Source organism: Trichogramma pretiosum, unplaced genomic scaffold (genome assembly GCF_000599845.2).
Source record: "Trichogramma pretiosum strain Unisexual culture from Peru unplaced genomic scaffold, Tpre_2.0 scaffold12, whole genome shotgun sequence".
Lineage (NCBI taxonomy): Eukaryota > Metazoa > Arthropoda > Insecta > Hymenoptera > Trichogrammatidae > Trichogramma > Trichogramma pretiosum.
Window position 1 is genome coordinate 1,378,772 of NW_019641690.1, and position 16,619 is coordinate 1,395,390.

Here is a 16,619-nt window from a genome sequence, read left to right on the forward strand (position 1 = left end):
TATGTAGTATAAATTATTTTATCTTATAGATATGTAAAAATACATGTGAAATTTAACAAATGTATATAATGTGAATTATATGAATAAATAATGAAGAAATAACGATCAAAAGTTTGAAGTTTGATTTCATACAATTTATTATTCATTAGTATTATGCTTGCTTGATTTAAAACTCACAGACTTTCTATCTGACGCGTCTTATTAGTGCAATATCATCTCACTCTGTCCACAGCTATTGATGCCGTTTCGTTGGTCTTTAGTAATCTACAAGTATAATTGTTGCTTGTCGAACCCCATTACTTTTTTTTCACCTTCCGCGATAGCTTTGTAAAAATACATCATGTTCTACACCGTCGTCGTTAGACGTTGCATTTTTTGTCTTATTTTTTCGTTATTAACTTACGAGGAAAAATCGTGGACCGAAAGAAAAAACAGTGATATAATACATTTGAGAACCTTGAAACAATTATGAACGTATACAATAAGTATTTTGCGCATGTCTCATTGCTTTTACTTTTTTATAATACATATGCTTAAGATTTTTTTATATATATTATGTACTGTACACTGTTGATACTTTTAGCAGTAAATTTTTAGTACTTGCTTATCATACGATATCGTTTATAAAAGCACATGAACGGCTGAAGTTTTTTACGCATACGTGCATAACTTTTTGAAAATTCGACCTTTAAAGGCAAATTCAGTGCAGAAAATTACGTGAAAGCTAGTAAATATCATACCAGAACTTATAAAAAATTGGATTCATAAGTAGAAAACTTAACAATCTGTAAAGAAATCACTAACAATATTATTTGAAAATCTACAGAAATTATGCGCACGAGTGACTTGTGATATTATGCATTTACAATCAATAATAAATCGAGATAGGTACATCATATAATACAATGATTTACTTAAATTCAATTAATCACTGCACTTTGATCCTTAATATTTATACACACACAACTCACAACTCAGAAAAAATTGCTTTTGATGCATATTATACTAGTATATAAAAACAATAAAATCGGTAATAATTTCCGTCGATCTTGTGATTAGTGAAGCTTATCGTGTAAAAATTACGACAAATAGTATAGTAATCCATATTCGAGATTTTTATACACCTACGTTTATGTGATGTTAACACAGAAAAAGATACGCAATTATCACACAATTTTCGAAATATTATTTATAAAAATATGTTAAAAACAATTAACTTCTGTAGTTCTGAATAGTACACAAAGCTAAGTGAATCGTAAATAGATTGTAGAAAAAAATTAAAAGCTCTTCTTTTCACATAATGCAAGATTATCACGGAAAAATTGATGAAAACTTTTATGAAGTTACGTCAAGAATCCATTAAGCTACAAACATCTAAAATCTTTTGTTATGAGCTCATTGATAATAAAATATACATTGAATTAATTATTAGTAGTCATAGCAATCTAGTGAATTATTTGTAAGATGGTCGGTAAAAATTTTTTACTTTTTTTCGCTCATTTTTAATATGTACGATTCCCACCATAATCATCTTTTTTATTTTGCTAGAGTGAAAAAACTAATTAACTCTTGTAATTTTCCATATAAAGAATCACTTTTTTATCGTTTTCGACGCATCGTAAACACATCGATTTTTCTATTTTTGTTTTGATTCGTGTGTACATTGAGGCGCACATACATTTTCATTTACGTAAATGCTCATTTATACACTCGTAACATGTATAACGCATGTATACTTGCAAAGCTCTTGGAGCTTACGAAAAAATTCTATTTACAAAATGTGATATACTGTATACATATAAGTATATATAATTGCTAGCAAGAGCAAGGCACGATCAATTTGAAATGTCGTCATTATAATTCACAGCAAATAACTTATTGATTGATAGAACAACCCTTCAGTTATAATTATAGATGAGAACAAAAATTTACAAGATTAATTCATCCATTGTTCTGTTGAAAGTATAGTTTTCAATGAATCATAAAATCTTTGAATCAATTAGTATTTTTTTTCGTTTTCTTCTTTTCATTTTTTTCAATTAAAACAAACATTTCATGGCAGATATATTAGTAATACGTGCATAGAATTATATTTCGTTTTATAACTATAATATACGATACGAGATTAAAATCAATTCCTGGTTGTGATGATTTTTTTATTCCTGTACAAGACTATTTATAATAAAGCTAATTGACAAAAAGTTGTCTTTTTCCGTACAAACTTTGTTCCAGCGCTTTTTTAACCAATTCAATCTGTCGAGACTTTTATTTAGTGTTATTGAGCAATCACTTTTTTGTAGGAAAATGAATGTCCTGACAATGCGTAACCGCAAGGACAAACTTTTAATCACATATTCATCCGTAAAGATTATTAATTAATAATGTAAAAAAAGCCTCTGCATAACCTTTAGCGCAGTGTTTTGGTAAAAAATAATTGTTAAAAAATCTGCTAAAATATCTTTTCTTCCCTTTAAACTAGGGCTAGTCTGTTTCTGCTGAAAAACGTTCGCTTTCGCTCAACAACATTATGCTACATTTTTAGTGCAATCACACATTTCAATTGGTGTTCGTTACAATAATTTCATAATGATATTTATGCTTTTAAAATTTTATTTTCAAATCTCAAGCTTTATACGGATTTTATTCCAGTACTTTCAATACTGAATCGAAAAACATTCATTCATTAATGTTCCTTCGAACTGTAGGAACTTTAAACTCGAAAAACGCGTAAATAGAAATCAAGAAAAATAAGCTTAAATTAAATAATTTCAATTCAATCACACTAATCGAGACGAAACAGAATTAAACTTAGTTTTACATCGTATCAAGATATATCAGATAATTGTATTTCATTTTAATCTCGGATATTTTTGGCTTATTTAGCAAGTTTGTTTAGTATTCATGTTCATGAAAAAATTTTAATGTATTTAGAATAGGAAACACGAAATTAAAATTTAATCGTTAATTATGGCTTGATTATATCAGCATTTCAAACACTTTACATTAGTACCTACCAAATAATCACTCACAAATCATTTGGATCACAAAGATAATAACTATTCTTTGCACAAAGGTAATAATTTTAAGATTCATTGAATCTTTGTCATCAAAGTCTTTCATCTTGAATTTGGTCTATTCATTGTATTCAAATTACCAAAAATAAGATAACACATATTGAAACATACCATAGTGAATGTAACTAGACGTAATGAAGAATAAGTGAATAACTAGATAACGTAACAGATCTTGTTGAACTTTCGAATCTTCAGTATTTAGTCTTTGAGTACCCTCAAATGTTCCATATTTATAAAAATTGTCAAGAAGGGCTTCTTTTTCAGCCCACCTATCATACAGCCACTTAGATAGCTGCTCAGGCTCTTTAGGTACCTTAAATATTAAAATAATCATTATTTTGCATTCACCAATAATATAAAAATTACTCTGAATTAGAACTTACCATTGATGTAGGATAAATTCTATAAAATAGTACAGTTTGGCAAGGAGGTCGACTGCCAGTAATCATTGTAAATAAATCTATTGGTTTTCCTTGTGGATATGCAATTGTTATATCTAAAATCCATCTTATTTCAGGTTTGACCACTGACATTACTGCAAATAAAATTATTGTCTCATCAGAATATTATTACTTAAAATTTTGTCATTCATTACTAATTCTTACCAGATCTTGTATTTATTTGTTGTTCAGAAGAGTTATTATTTTGAACAGGACCAACAATATCAAATATTGTTTGTAATGCTCCTACTCTTGGTAAAGTTACATTTTCCAAAATAGGAAGATTATTTTTCTTAGCATACTTTTGTGATGTTTCTCTTCTTTTACACAAAAATCCACCTTCTGGAAATAATACCATCCATTTTCTTTGTAATGGTACGTACGATTCCTTCAGATGTTTTTGTAGCTGGCGTAAGCTTTCTTCCCTTTTTTTTCGGCCCTGGAAAAAATTAAATGTAATTATTTAGTTACTTATTGAAACATCACTGTATCTGAACTTACGGATGCAATGAAAAAATCATGATGTAAGAGAGATACTACTCCAAAGTTAGTATATTTAAATATCCTATCCATGATCCACATGAGATTAGGCAGCACATTAGGTTTAGCGTTGAAAGTGGCCATTAAAATAGGAACATCACCAGTACTCTGGTGGTTTGATATGACCAGCGTTCTATCATGAATGATTCTACTAATATCATCACCTTGTTCCACAACTATGAAAAATTTTTTCGGAATTATAACTTTTATTATTAAAAATTCTTAATGAAAAATATTGTAAATCATACCATCATAACCAGCTGACCAACTCCACATAGATACCATTGCTAACAGCCAATGGAAAAAAAGACCCTCTATGCGCCAATACGTTTGTGGGTGATATGCTTTGACAGGCAGCAGAAACATCATCCAAATAACATAAGTGGGTATGCAGTACACATTGTTTATCAGTACAAATGCCACTCTGCAAAGACATTTTAGAAAGTGTAGTATGTTTTTCATTAATCTGAAACATAACAAAAAGAGATCATTGAATTAATAAAAACTGTTATGATTATTATAACATAATAATTTGGTATTGACTAATCCAAAAATAGATAAAAATAAAGAAATAGAGCAAAGAAGACATAACAAACTGTCTGCTGTCATTAATTTTAATATTTAATAAGTGGGATTAGATAAAACAAGAAATTTTCTAAACAAAACGAGATAACATTGAGATTAAGCAATTATGCAAAGTCAAGCTGCTATTATCACTTTCCTCCCCTGTATACTGTCAACATGTATTGTAATGAAATGCATATTTTTCTGAATTATCTACATAATAAATACGATGATTCATAATATAGTTGAAAGGGAATTCTAATTTATCGTACAGTAAGAGCAGAATCCTACACTGATCATTTGTCAAAGATCATCAACCCTGGCAACCCACAACGTTCAATGATATCTATAAATAAACTAAGTTTCCTCTCCTACAACAGTACAATAAAGCAGTCGAAAAATTGTCAATTGCTCATCGACGACCCATAAAAAAAAATTAGCTGACGAAAAAAACTCAATGCCTTACGTGCACAACAAGTACAACGTAAACAAGGTAAAACTCCTCGACTCGGAGAAATACAGGGAGGAATATTACCATCGTCGTCACGCGACCGTATCACGTTATAACTCTGGCACGCTACGAATGTAATACGTAACGATTCTCGTTATCTTCGCTCCTAATTGAGTCACCCGAAATTTCCGACTCGAACGTCGTTCTTACGTCAATTCTCTCGAGTCGAGTCTATGATGATAATTTCGTAGGCGCGACACACTGAGCAAACCATGACACAAAAATGATTTCAAGGAATGAAAGAGCCATCGCGCACGGGGGCGGGCGGAGAAATGTCTCACCTGACTAAGGGCGAATCGTTGGACGTCGACGAGGTCATTGAAGCGGTGAGACCCTGGCGTTTCGACGACAACAAGACATCACCCTCGGCATCTGTATTAGGCCGTTGGCCCATAATTGTTCGATTGCGTCACGATCGAACTATTATCACTGCACTTATCGCCCGAACGATTATTCTCGCGTCTTTTTTTTTCTCCTCTAATGAAAAAAAATTCAAAATAAAATAAAATCGTGTTTTCAGCCTGCGAGCGAATTGCAGCAACAAATCGATGTGTTTTTGCGCTCTTTCTCTCTCTCTCTCTCTCTCTACTATCAAGCCTTAACCTCACTTTGCTCGCCGACCAGCACGAACATCAGCATCGTAATACGGACGTTGCGGATTTATCGCGAATTTCTTCCTCTCTTATGCTCTCTATCTCGGCACGGAGCTTCTTGGCCAGACACTCGGCGGCTCAGCTGCTGCAGCATGCCGTTTTGTTGTCTAACATCTCTCCTACGCCACACACGTACACACGTTCGTCGGGTACACTACAGCAGCCCAGCACAGAGCTTCGTCCGTCGTCCCGCTTAAATGTGCGTGTATACAATACGCGTGTATTTACATAGAATACAACAACACACCAACTGACATCAATGCACGTATAGCGCGCACACAAACACACGGCAGCACGGCACTGAGAGAGAGAGATAGAGATAGATAGAGAAAGAAGAACTGCCAAGACAAATTACGATATGTAAATGGTCGAAGTATAATGCACCACTTTATCGCGACGCATGCCACGATGTATCAAACAGCTCGAATGTTGTAATCTCAATCGAGCCGAGTTGAAATTCTGCGATTCAATGTAACGAAGAAGTAAGTGTGTGTCTCTTTTTCGATCATGCACACTCGTGTGTGCAGTGGCGATCAGACTCGTTGCCAACTTTTTTTATCCTAGCTATCTATGCTGTACATTATGCACACCGCACTGCATAGATACAATAATATAAAGCGCGCACTTTTTCTCTCTCTCTCGTAGCAGCAGCACACGCACAGTCGGTATTATATATACTGTTCCACTACTGTTCCTCGGTATATATTGGCGCGTGCAATGTGTACGCTATATATATCTACAATACACGTCTGCAGCGTACACAGAGTCACGCACACACAGCACACACACACTCTGCTATGTAGCTGCGTGCTGCTCCGAATTAGTTGGCTGTGTCTCGCGCGTACACGACGATATCCTCCATCCGTGCGCTGCGCGCAATATGTAACGTCTCCTCCGTCTATCTATTTCTTCTTTTCTTCTCCGTTTTTTTTTTTTTGCGCCAACTTTTATAAAATTATATAATCCGTCGACGATGACTACGATGATTTCGCGCTATAAGCTATATAGTCGACGAGACGGACTATAAATGTGGAGCTTCGCGGCTGCGGTGGCGGCGGCGGCGGCGGCGTCAGGGGCTTTGACACTGTTACTCGAGCGAATAATCAAACCGAGACTTATATATACTAGGCAGACATCGATTACAGACGGATATGTTTGATATTGTAAAACGACGATGACGACGAGATGTCGTCCGATGTATGATACATAAAGGCAATTTTGGAGCAGAGATAGATAGTTGCTACCCACGCTCCTTTTCGTGTGTATAATTGGTACCTTTATACACGATGACAACTACTGTCGTATTATTATCAAAGTCTATGTTGCTATACACTGTGTCGCCCGCGTACCGACGAGATGGCGAATGTAATGGATATAATGTATCGTTGCGATATCGTTGCCTTACCGCGTTCTACTGCTAAAAATCTGCGACTCGCGCCCGTATATGTGATATACAAAACGAGAGGTATAAAGCGCGACGCGACAACGACGACGATTGGTTATGACTTTTTTTTTGCCTTCTTTCGAGGGTATCGCGCTATATATACACGTATATAGTAGACCTCGGTGCTGCTGTGTACCTACGTTGTATATAGTAGTAGTACACAAGCGGTGTACATGTATTTATGCACGCGCTGCATATATGTATCTATACATAGACACAGTCGCGCAGACACGACGAAACTGCATATAGCAGGCGTTTGCGTGTCGCGCGGGGGCTGCTCGTGGCGGATCTTTATACCTACTCCTGCTCGTACGCTATGGGCTTTTATATACATTATATGCATTATACAGTATATACACCTACACACATGCTTTCGAATGCGTGCGTGTATTTTGAGCCGTTGCCGCGGCAGCGCAATTGTCATAAACGCCTAGCAAATGTCACAATATGTACACAGCGAGTTGGAATATCGAAAAGCCCCCTTTTTTAATGAATTCACACGTGCGAGTAAGATCGTTACAGTTTTTATTATTATTGTGCCTGGCGTTACTATATGTATTAATGTATCGCTGATCGCGACGCGAGATTGGCACGCACAGCTTATTGAGCAATCGCGTACAAATATTATATGAATGACGCAAAAAAAAGTATAAGTAATACTTATTTTTGTATACACAGGCAGGGATGACACGCGTCGCCATGTGTCTCGCTTCTTTAGCTGTCGCTCGCGACATTACAATACCTATATATAGGACGATTAGGTATACATGATAATCGTGTAAAGAAGCTTGCAGCACAATGTGAAAAAAAAACGTGACTAAAAGCTTCACACGCGTGCGTATGCATAATGCAGAGTCGCGACGTTGCCGCATAGAATTATAATATACGCGTAAACGACGGACGCGATCGGTAAAACTTTTGCAGATTTTTGAAATTACGTGCAAAGCTTTTTGTATAGATTATGTGGAGGCGCGGCCGATCGATATATATGCGCGCAATTTTGATGCTCGATCGACGCGCGAAACGATCGTGTATTTTTGAGACGCTCGGACAAGTAAATGCGAATTGATTCTATGCAGGCTAGTCCGATTCTCATGGGTTAAATGACAATGACATCATTGATTTGTAACTGGGGCTCTTGTAAATATACACGTGTGCGATCGAAGTCCCCGATATTAATTCACTATCCGACGAGTCATTGGAATGGATCGAAAGAAAATTGTTTCGAGCAAAAAGTCGATGAGCGAACTTCGTTTTGCGGCCTTTGTTGCGGTGTGCGCAATCGTTTCCGTGAAATCGGCTGCTGTAACGTCCAACTTTTCATTTTTTTACGCAAAATTTTCGGAAAAATCGGAATGTCTTTGCTTTTATACTCTATAACGATTTTTCGCGGAGATACGAAATGAGCTTCAAAAATTGTAAATAAATTGGACACAATGTAAATGTATCTTGTTTTAATAAAGTTACATTGATGTATCATAATGCGATGCTTACATAATCTAAGGTTAATTTAAATCTATCATAAAAAACACGCAATGTATTATCAAATTCTAATAAGAACGATTCTGCATCGGAAGGTTAATTTTCTGGGAAACTGATGTATTATAATTTTGCAATTATTGGTCAGTACCGATTCCCTATAACATGTTTGAATTATAATTTATATTTTTTTTCGAATATTCTATAAACTATATTGAAGATATCAAAATGAATTTATAATTCGATTAAAATTTCAGCGATATAGGTATAAAAGACAATAACTAATATAGAATCTGTTGAATAAATACGTAGCTATGCAAATGAAGGTTTATCGATTCAAATGATCATTGGCGCGGTATTCTTTTTTTTATAAAATCAATAGTTTTAGTTTTCCAGTAAAAAACCAATGAATTTTTGTATCGCTGTGGTATGAATCCGACATTTAGAAATATAGAGTTTAGTTAATATCGTAGCTGGTACATAGAAATTAAATATAAATTTTTCAAATTTTATTTGCTTGCTTGTCGTACGAGGTTTGGCAGATCAGAATATGATAAGCAGCAACCATGATATTTATTGTTACTAATAAGTGTAAAATAAATAGAAGATATTTTTATGAGAAAAATTAATTTTATTATTTAAACTTTTATTAAAAATACACACATTTACATTTTTGCCTGAAGCATTTCTATATTGTTTTTAAGACAACTATAACTTTTTAATTGAGCATCAAATCTTAAATCTGAATCCGATTCTGAAAGAGCGTTAAATTTTACGCCCAATTATGTAGATGCAAAGTCTCATTAAGGCCAAAAACATTGAAAAAACTTTTAAGCGGATCGACATATTTTAAATCTTGGGCGTTTTAATGGGCATATCATTACGTTCGTTGTTGATTTTTTTTATCGTCTTCGTGTCTTTGGCCTGTAGCCGCCAAGCATATTTTATATAAATCCTCGTTCAACAACTCCTCGATGATCATGTCACAGCAGAGAATCGGCAGTCGGTAGTGAATCAGTTGGTAGAAACAATCCAGTGCCCAGGACTCGAAAAATCTTCTTGAAATTATTTCGCACATGTGCCCAACACATACTTCTCTGTACTCTCTTTTATAATCTCTACACACGATTTTGGAGTAGTCCGCATACAAGAGTTGTTTCTCCGCCTCCCTAGGGCGTAATTGAATCAAGTCGTAAATTGACAGGTCTGGAATTATCATAATTTTTTTCGCTTTTTTCGTATAATTATCGTTTTTAGTCCAAAATATCTCAAAATCCCTCGATTTCTTGAACAATTCGTAAGTAGCGAATAATTTCATGATCGAAATGACGTCGCTTTGAAATAGTTCATATCCTCCTCTTTCGAGGCTCTTGATGATTCTCATAATGCCAAACGCTAGTCTCAATTTAAATACCATCCAATTTTCTTTAAATCTTCGTTCCAATCTCACGCCAAAGTAGTCTTCAGTGGGGAAGACAAAGGTAGAAAGATCAGCACCACGTTCCAAAAGTATATCGACTTTATTCGACGAAATATTCGCCACGGCCCATTGCAACGGTGTCCGGCCCAATTTGTCCTTCACGTTGACCTCCACCTTCTGCTTCATTTTGTCGTTTATCTGGAAGAATAGCTTCACCACGGCCTCATCGTAATTGTTCATGCTTAAAACGTGCAGAGGAGTAAATCCATGTTCATTGGTAGAATTAGGGTCGGCGCCATTTATCAGCAATAATTTGATCGCCTCCTCGTCGCTGTTGCAATAGGCCAATTGTAGCGGTGTTGCGCCGTGACTGTTAAAAACGTCGATTCGCACTGTCTTCTCGATGTCGGCACAGATCTCGAAGAATAGCTGTAACAAGCCCTGTTTCCGGACTCTGCGGCACAAGATGTGCAAAGAAGTGTCACCAGATTTGTTGGTCCAATTAGGATCGGCCCCATTTTTCAGCAGCAATTCGATAAGGTCTAAGTTTCCATGATATATAGCCGTATACAGCAGTGTATTACCGTTTTTGTCTTGGGCGTTTATCTGCAACTTATTGCAAATCTCGAAGAATAGCTCCGCCGTGCCAGCGTCGTCGTCATCTTTCTGACAAATAATATGCAGTGGTGTCAGTCCGATATCGTTAAAACAGTTCGGATCTGCGCCATTTCTCAACAGCAATTCGACCACTTTCTTGTGCTCGTATTGTACAGCCAAGTGTAACGATGAATTACCAGTTTCCGGTACAAGGTGATTCGGATCCTGGCCGAGCTCGAGGAATTTCTCAACGACGTATTCACAGCCAAACTCGCAGGCGATGTGAAAATGCGACAGGCCGTCCTCGTCTACGTAATTCACGTCGTATTCATCATACACATGGAAAAGCATATCAAAGATTTCTTCGTTACTCTTAATGTATCTAGCTGCGTGATGCACTGGTGTGGTACGACGCCTCAATGGCTTGCCGCTTTCATCGAATTTGGGTTCGTCTCTGTAGCCGCTTCGGGCCACAAACTGGATGAATCGTTCTCCCTCGTGGCGATCCTCATCGTCGGTGTCTCTTATTGAATCCTGGAGAAGCCATTCGATTTCGTGTGCTCGAAAAAGGTTTCGGAGATCGGGAAGTTCGTCCATCCAATCGCTGATTAGAGGGTCGAGTTGACAGCGAAATTTATCTCGCTCGTCGTCGTCCTCCAAATTAACATTTTCGACTAAACTTCTTAATTTTTCTAATTTAACGGAAGAAGACATCGTTCTGCGTACTCACTCACATAAAAAAAGTCGCTCACAATATAAAATATTTACTTTTTTTACACAAATATTCACGTTCACTGAGTATTATTTTGAGACAGTAAAAAAACATGTGGCCGAAGCAATAGAAGACACGAGTATAGCTCCAGATACTTAATTGAACTGAAACACATGGGATATTAGTCATTAGCATAGCTTTCTCGAGACAAAATTTGATCACATGTATGCACTTTCTAATTGTAAGCGACGCCGACAGTACGTGTCGTTTGACCGTCCAAATCATGTCGCAATGACTTACATTTGAATTTATATTTGATAGTTAAAGAATCAATGTACAATTTAACAAGCCAAGACAATTTTAAATCGATTTGTACGTCGAGAAATAGAGTCTGTATGACTTATGATCGGTGGGGGATTATGGAGCACTCCGTGGTGTGGGGTGACAGCGGATAGGGGCGGCAAATTTTAGAATGAATAGTAATTTTTTTTACAATTTATGATATATTGTATAATGATCTATTTACTCGGTATTACAAAAAGCTTTTTTGCTGTATATTTAGTTTTAAAAGGTCAAAAAAAATTCTCGAAAAGATCGTCGCCATTAGAATTTTAAATTGGTTCAAATATTGTTAGTATGAACAGATGAATATGTAACTTCAGGTGATGCCTTGGCCACAACTTTTACCGACCGAGCATTGAAAATGTAAATTGAAATAACTTTTTTACTAGACCGATTTTCGAAAAACGGCTCTGTGGAAAGCCCTCCGTATTGTAGCTGTAAATAACTGCACCAAATTTCAGCCAATTTCATCGGGTAGTTTTTCCGGAAAACGGGATCGAAAATTTTGATCACTGTTTGCAGGATAAAAAATTTTGATCCTGTTTTCCGGGAAAACTATCCGATGAAATTGGCTGAAATTTTTCGCAGTTGTTCACAGCAACAATATGGAGGGCTCCACAGAGCCGTTTTTCGAAAATCAGCCTGGAAAAAAAGTTAAGAAAATATACATTTTCTATGCTCGGTCGGTAAAAATTGTGGCCAAAGCATCACCTTAAGATTACGTTTTTTATTCATTGTTAAAAATATATGCAAATGTATCCGTATGTCACTTCAGATGATAATCTAGTTTTTATGAATAATTTCTTGCATATAAGAATTTCTCAAACTCATTGCAGTCATGTGCTTGGAATAGTTCCTCAGAAAATAACGTATCTCATCAGTGAAATAATAATAAGCGTTGATTTTTATTTCACAATTGCATATGTATAATTCATAACTAGACCGTCCTGATGCTAAAAACCTACACTATTGCGCTCGCTATCTGAGCTTGCTATCTGAATCGTCGTACGATTTATAATAAGAGCAATAAAACTTGGGCCTTGGGGCGACAGAGTGATCTTCGGAGAGTATCGCTCTTCTGCGCAGAAGCGAGTAGTGATCACCCGGCCCGACTCCCGCTACTGTTTCAATTGTACTCGATAACCGTATTCAATCGTAAGTGCACGTGTAACGACGCCTCAACGCGAACGAAAAAATAACGATCCTGTAATTTTCGTGAAAATAAAAATTTAGTGAATAAAAAATATCTTAAATTGTAAGCGATCGTGTTTGTGTGTGAGTGCATAAAATTATGTTCGAGTTCAACGAAAAATCTGGTGAAAGTTTCCATGACCAAGGCAGAATTAGAAGCGACTATGTTTTCAAACACGTGGCTCCAGTTAACCGAGAAAAATTAGAAAAATTGAATCAACTACAAAAAAATGTCAACTGGGAAATAGAAAAAGAGCGACGTGAATTTCTGCATCAACTTAATCCCTTAATCAGTGATTGGAGTGACCAACTACCTAATCTACGAGACATTTTTCGTCCCCAAGAAATCGAACGTCTTATCTACGATTCCATAAATATTTACTTATATGGACACCCGTACAATGATGCAGAAGTACGATTCGTCAATTTTGTCGCTCGCACTGGCTACAAAGATGAGCCTGAAATTGATGAATACGGCAAGCCTCTATTGCATCGCACCACACCAATCCACTACACGGCTAGATGGCTAAACCCTTGTCTGGTTACTGTAATCAACGAACTTTTTAAAGTGTACAACAGATACGATGTGAATTGCATCGACAATCGTGGCGTCACTCATTTTCATGTAGCCTGCATGTTTGGTTGTGACCACGTCGTCGAGAAATTCCTCGAGGTCGGTCAAGATCCTAATGTCCTCGCACAACAAACGGGTAATTCGTCATTACAGTTGGCTTTGACCTATTATTGTGAGACGACGGTACGACTACTGCTGAGATATGGGGGCAACCCTAATTTGACTAACAAGAGGGGATCAACAGCTCTGCACACTATTTGCATGCAAACATTTGATGATAACTTCGTTGAGATGTTATTCGAGCTCAGCAACGAAAAATATCAGCCAGTGCAGGTCAATGCCCTGGACATATTTGGTAACACGCCATTGCACTTGGCTCTACGCCATAATAACAGGGAAAAAGCTGAATCATTGTTAAGAAGAGGTGCCCATCCCAATTGGGCCAATATAGGGGGGTTTACTCCTCTGCATATTATTTGCAAAAATATTTACGACGATGACTTAGCGAAATTTTTCTTCGCGATCAACAACGATATGCAGCAGACGGTGCACATCGACGCCCGCGACAAGTGGGGACAAACACCACTTCAATGGGCCGTAGCGAATCTTTTGCCAAATAATGTCGATTTTCTGTTGAATAATGGCGCTGATCTGTCTAACTTCATTTTCCCTACTGAAAGTTACTTCGGCAAGGGATTTAAACCGTGTGTTCGTCTTATCCAATTTAAATTTAGAATAGCGTCTGGTGCTCTGGCCGTTGTCGATCATCTTGAGAAAAAAGGATACCAACTAGATCGAAGCGACGCTCTAATCATCATGAAATTGTTCGCCGAGCATGGATTGTTCGAGAAGTCGATGAAACTTGAAAAATATGGTCATGAGGACGACGAGGAATTCACCGGTATAGCCAAAAAGATAATGATAAATTCGGACTTGTCGGTTTACGACTTGATTCAATTACGACCCGAAGAGGCGGCAAAACTACTGACATTTTCGGACTTCTTCAAGTTCGCGCAATCGCAAAGTTTATGTCTTCTCCCGGAAAAGCATAGAGATAAATGTATATTGCACCTGTGCGAGATAATTTCAAGAAAATTTTTCCGGTCTTGGGCACTAGATTGTTTCTACGAGCTGATACACTTTCGATTGCCGATTCTATGCTGTCGCATGATCATCGAGGAGTTGATGAATGAGGATTTATATAATATATGCTTGGCGAATACACTACCCTTTGATTAATTCTGCCCACTGAAATATAAAATGCTGCACGTACATTGTATCAACATGTTTCAATTTATGCTCCAGTAACAGAATTAATCAAATCGTTGTGTGTAGGCCAAACCTAGTGTTATATGCATTTTTGCAATACTTTTTAATATCTAACGTTATAAAATGTTAAAGATTTTCTATGTTATTAAAATAAACGAATTTAAAAGCAAATTGAGTTTATTCATTTTCTTTTATTTTAATTTTTTTGTGTTCTAAGTTTCAAGTAAAAACTTGAACTTGAGGAAAAACTTTTTTTCTTGCAAAAATACGAAATGCACTCCAAAAAATGACAAATAAATTAAACACAATGTGTATCATAGGTCGTGAGGAACACAAGTTATATTAAATTGTACTGATGTATCATAATGTGATGACTCACATAATCTAAGGCTACACGCAATGTATTTTATCATATTCTAATGAGAACAATTCTATATCAAACGGTACATTTTCTAGGAAACTCATGTATTCAGAAGGCACTAATATTCGAAATTTGTAAATTGTAATAATTGAGTAGCGCCATTCTTCAATTACATTTTTGAATTATCATTTATATTTTTTCGAATATTCAAAACTATATTAAAGATATAAAAGTGAACTTATAATTCGATTGAAATTTCAACGATATATAAAAGACAATAACTAATATATAGAAGCTGTTGAATAAATACGTAGCTATGCAAATGAAGGTTTATTGATTCGAATGATGCAGCGGTGACTTATACACTTTAATTTATATTAGACGAGTATAAAATGGAAGTAAAATTTTACGAAGGAAAACAAAGATTATTAATCCATTTGCGTATAATCTTAAAATTTTTCCATTAAAAAGTTTTTCCAAACCAAAATATTAATAGCAAATTACATGTGTAAATTATGGGTAGTTTTTTCATTACTTCAGAATTACTTACAGACGTAAACGAGGATTGATTTCTACGAGGAAAAAAATATTTTTTCGAAGTAAAATGTACGCTATGGATTGATGATCAGCATTTAGGTTGAATTTTTCAGATAATGATCATGACGCAAGAACTCAAGGAATCGACGACCAATGTTTTTCTTTAATCATAGCGATTTGATGTTAGAGAAACTTAAAAATAGATTTTTACTAAAAACCGCATAAATAAGCGATGTACTCGGAATAATTTACACGATTTATATCACATAGATAGATTCTAAATTCATTGAATTCTCTCTCTGAATTAATAATGATGATTGCAAGAGAATGATGCTGAAAAGTTTCATTGAGCTCGAGTAATAGGCCATGTTATGTGGGGGCTGGATAATTAGATCGATTCTATACTTGCCGAGGAAATACGATTTATTGAATATCGATCATAAGTCCCGAAAGAAATTTAATTCTAGTACTTTTTGAAAAGTTGCAGATGCGCATCGTTTCATTATTTTGTACTTTGCGCACTAACGTGGCGCTATGAACGGTAAAAAATGTCTAATCAAAATACCAAAAAACCGCATAACCGTAATTCTAAAAACGTGGTCTCGAACGTTATAAATACAAATTTCGATAATTTCTTTTACCTGTGTTTTATTATTAGTGCCGTCGACGACATATCATGGCAGGTTTGACAATTTTTCACACAAATTTTGTAGAAATGATTGATATTTTTTTGATTACTTTAAACTTGTATTAATTTCACTTTTTTTGTTTAATTTTTACTATAACTCAATTATTTCAAAACGTTTCAAGGCACTAAAAGTTAAACGTTTTCGTGAGAACTCCGTACGTGTGAGAGACATAAATGCACAGTGTACACTATTTTGGTCTGCTACGAGCTTAGATTGCAGACG

The 16,619-nt window shown here is 35.7% G+C and overlaps 1 protein-coding gene across 3 annotated transcripts; it reads right to left on the reverse strand.

Annotated features, from left to right (window-relative positions):
• Window positions 1-119: 119 nt before the first annotated feature.
• Window positions 120-16,552, reverse strand: LOC106652439 (acyl-CoA:lysophosphatidylglycerol acyltransferase 1-like). Of its 3 annotated transcripts, XM_023461796.1 has the most exons (7): window positions 6,138-7,190; window positions 5,411-5,606; window positions 4,303-4,520; window positions 4,016-4,230; window positions 3,680-3,953; window positions 3,458-3,609; window positions 120-3,387 (listed from the first exon to the last, which is right to left on the reverse strand). In XM_023461796.1, exons 2-7 carry the CDS (start codon window positions 5,521-5,523, stop codon window positions 3,151-3,153), a joined length of 1,209 nt encoding a protein of 402 aa, XP_023317564.1. In that variant the 5' UTR covers window positions 5,524-5,606; window positions 6,138-7,190; the 3' UTR covers window positions 120-3,150. The 3 variants fall into 3 exon arrangements, with proteins under 3 accessions (XP_023317564.1, XP_014226883.1, XP_014226873.1); XM_014371397.2 differs by lacking the exons at window positions 5,411-5,606; window positions 6,138-7,190 and adding an exon at window positions 16,350-16,552; XM_014371387.2 differs by having other exon boundaries at window positions 5,411-7,190.
• Window positions 16,553-16,619: the final 67 nt, after the last annotated feature.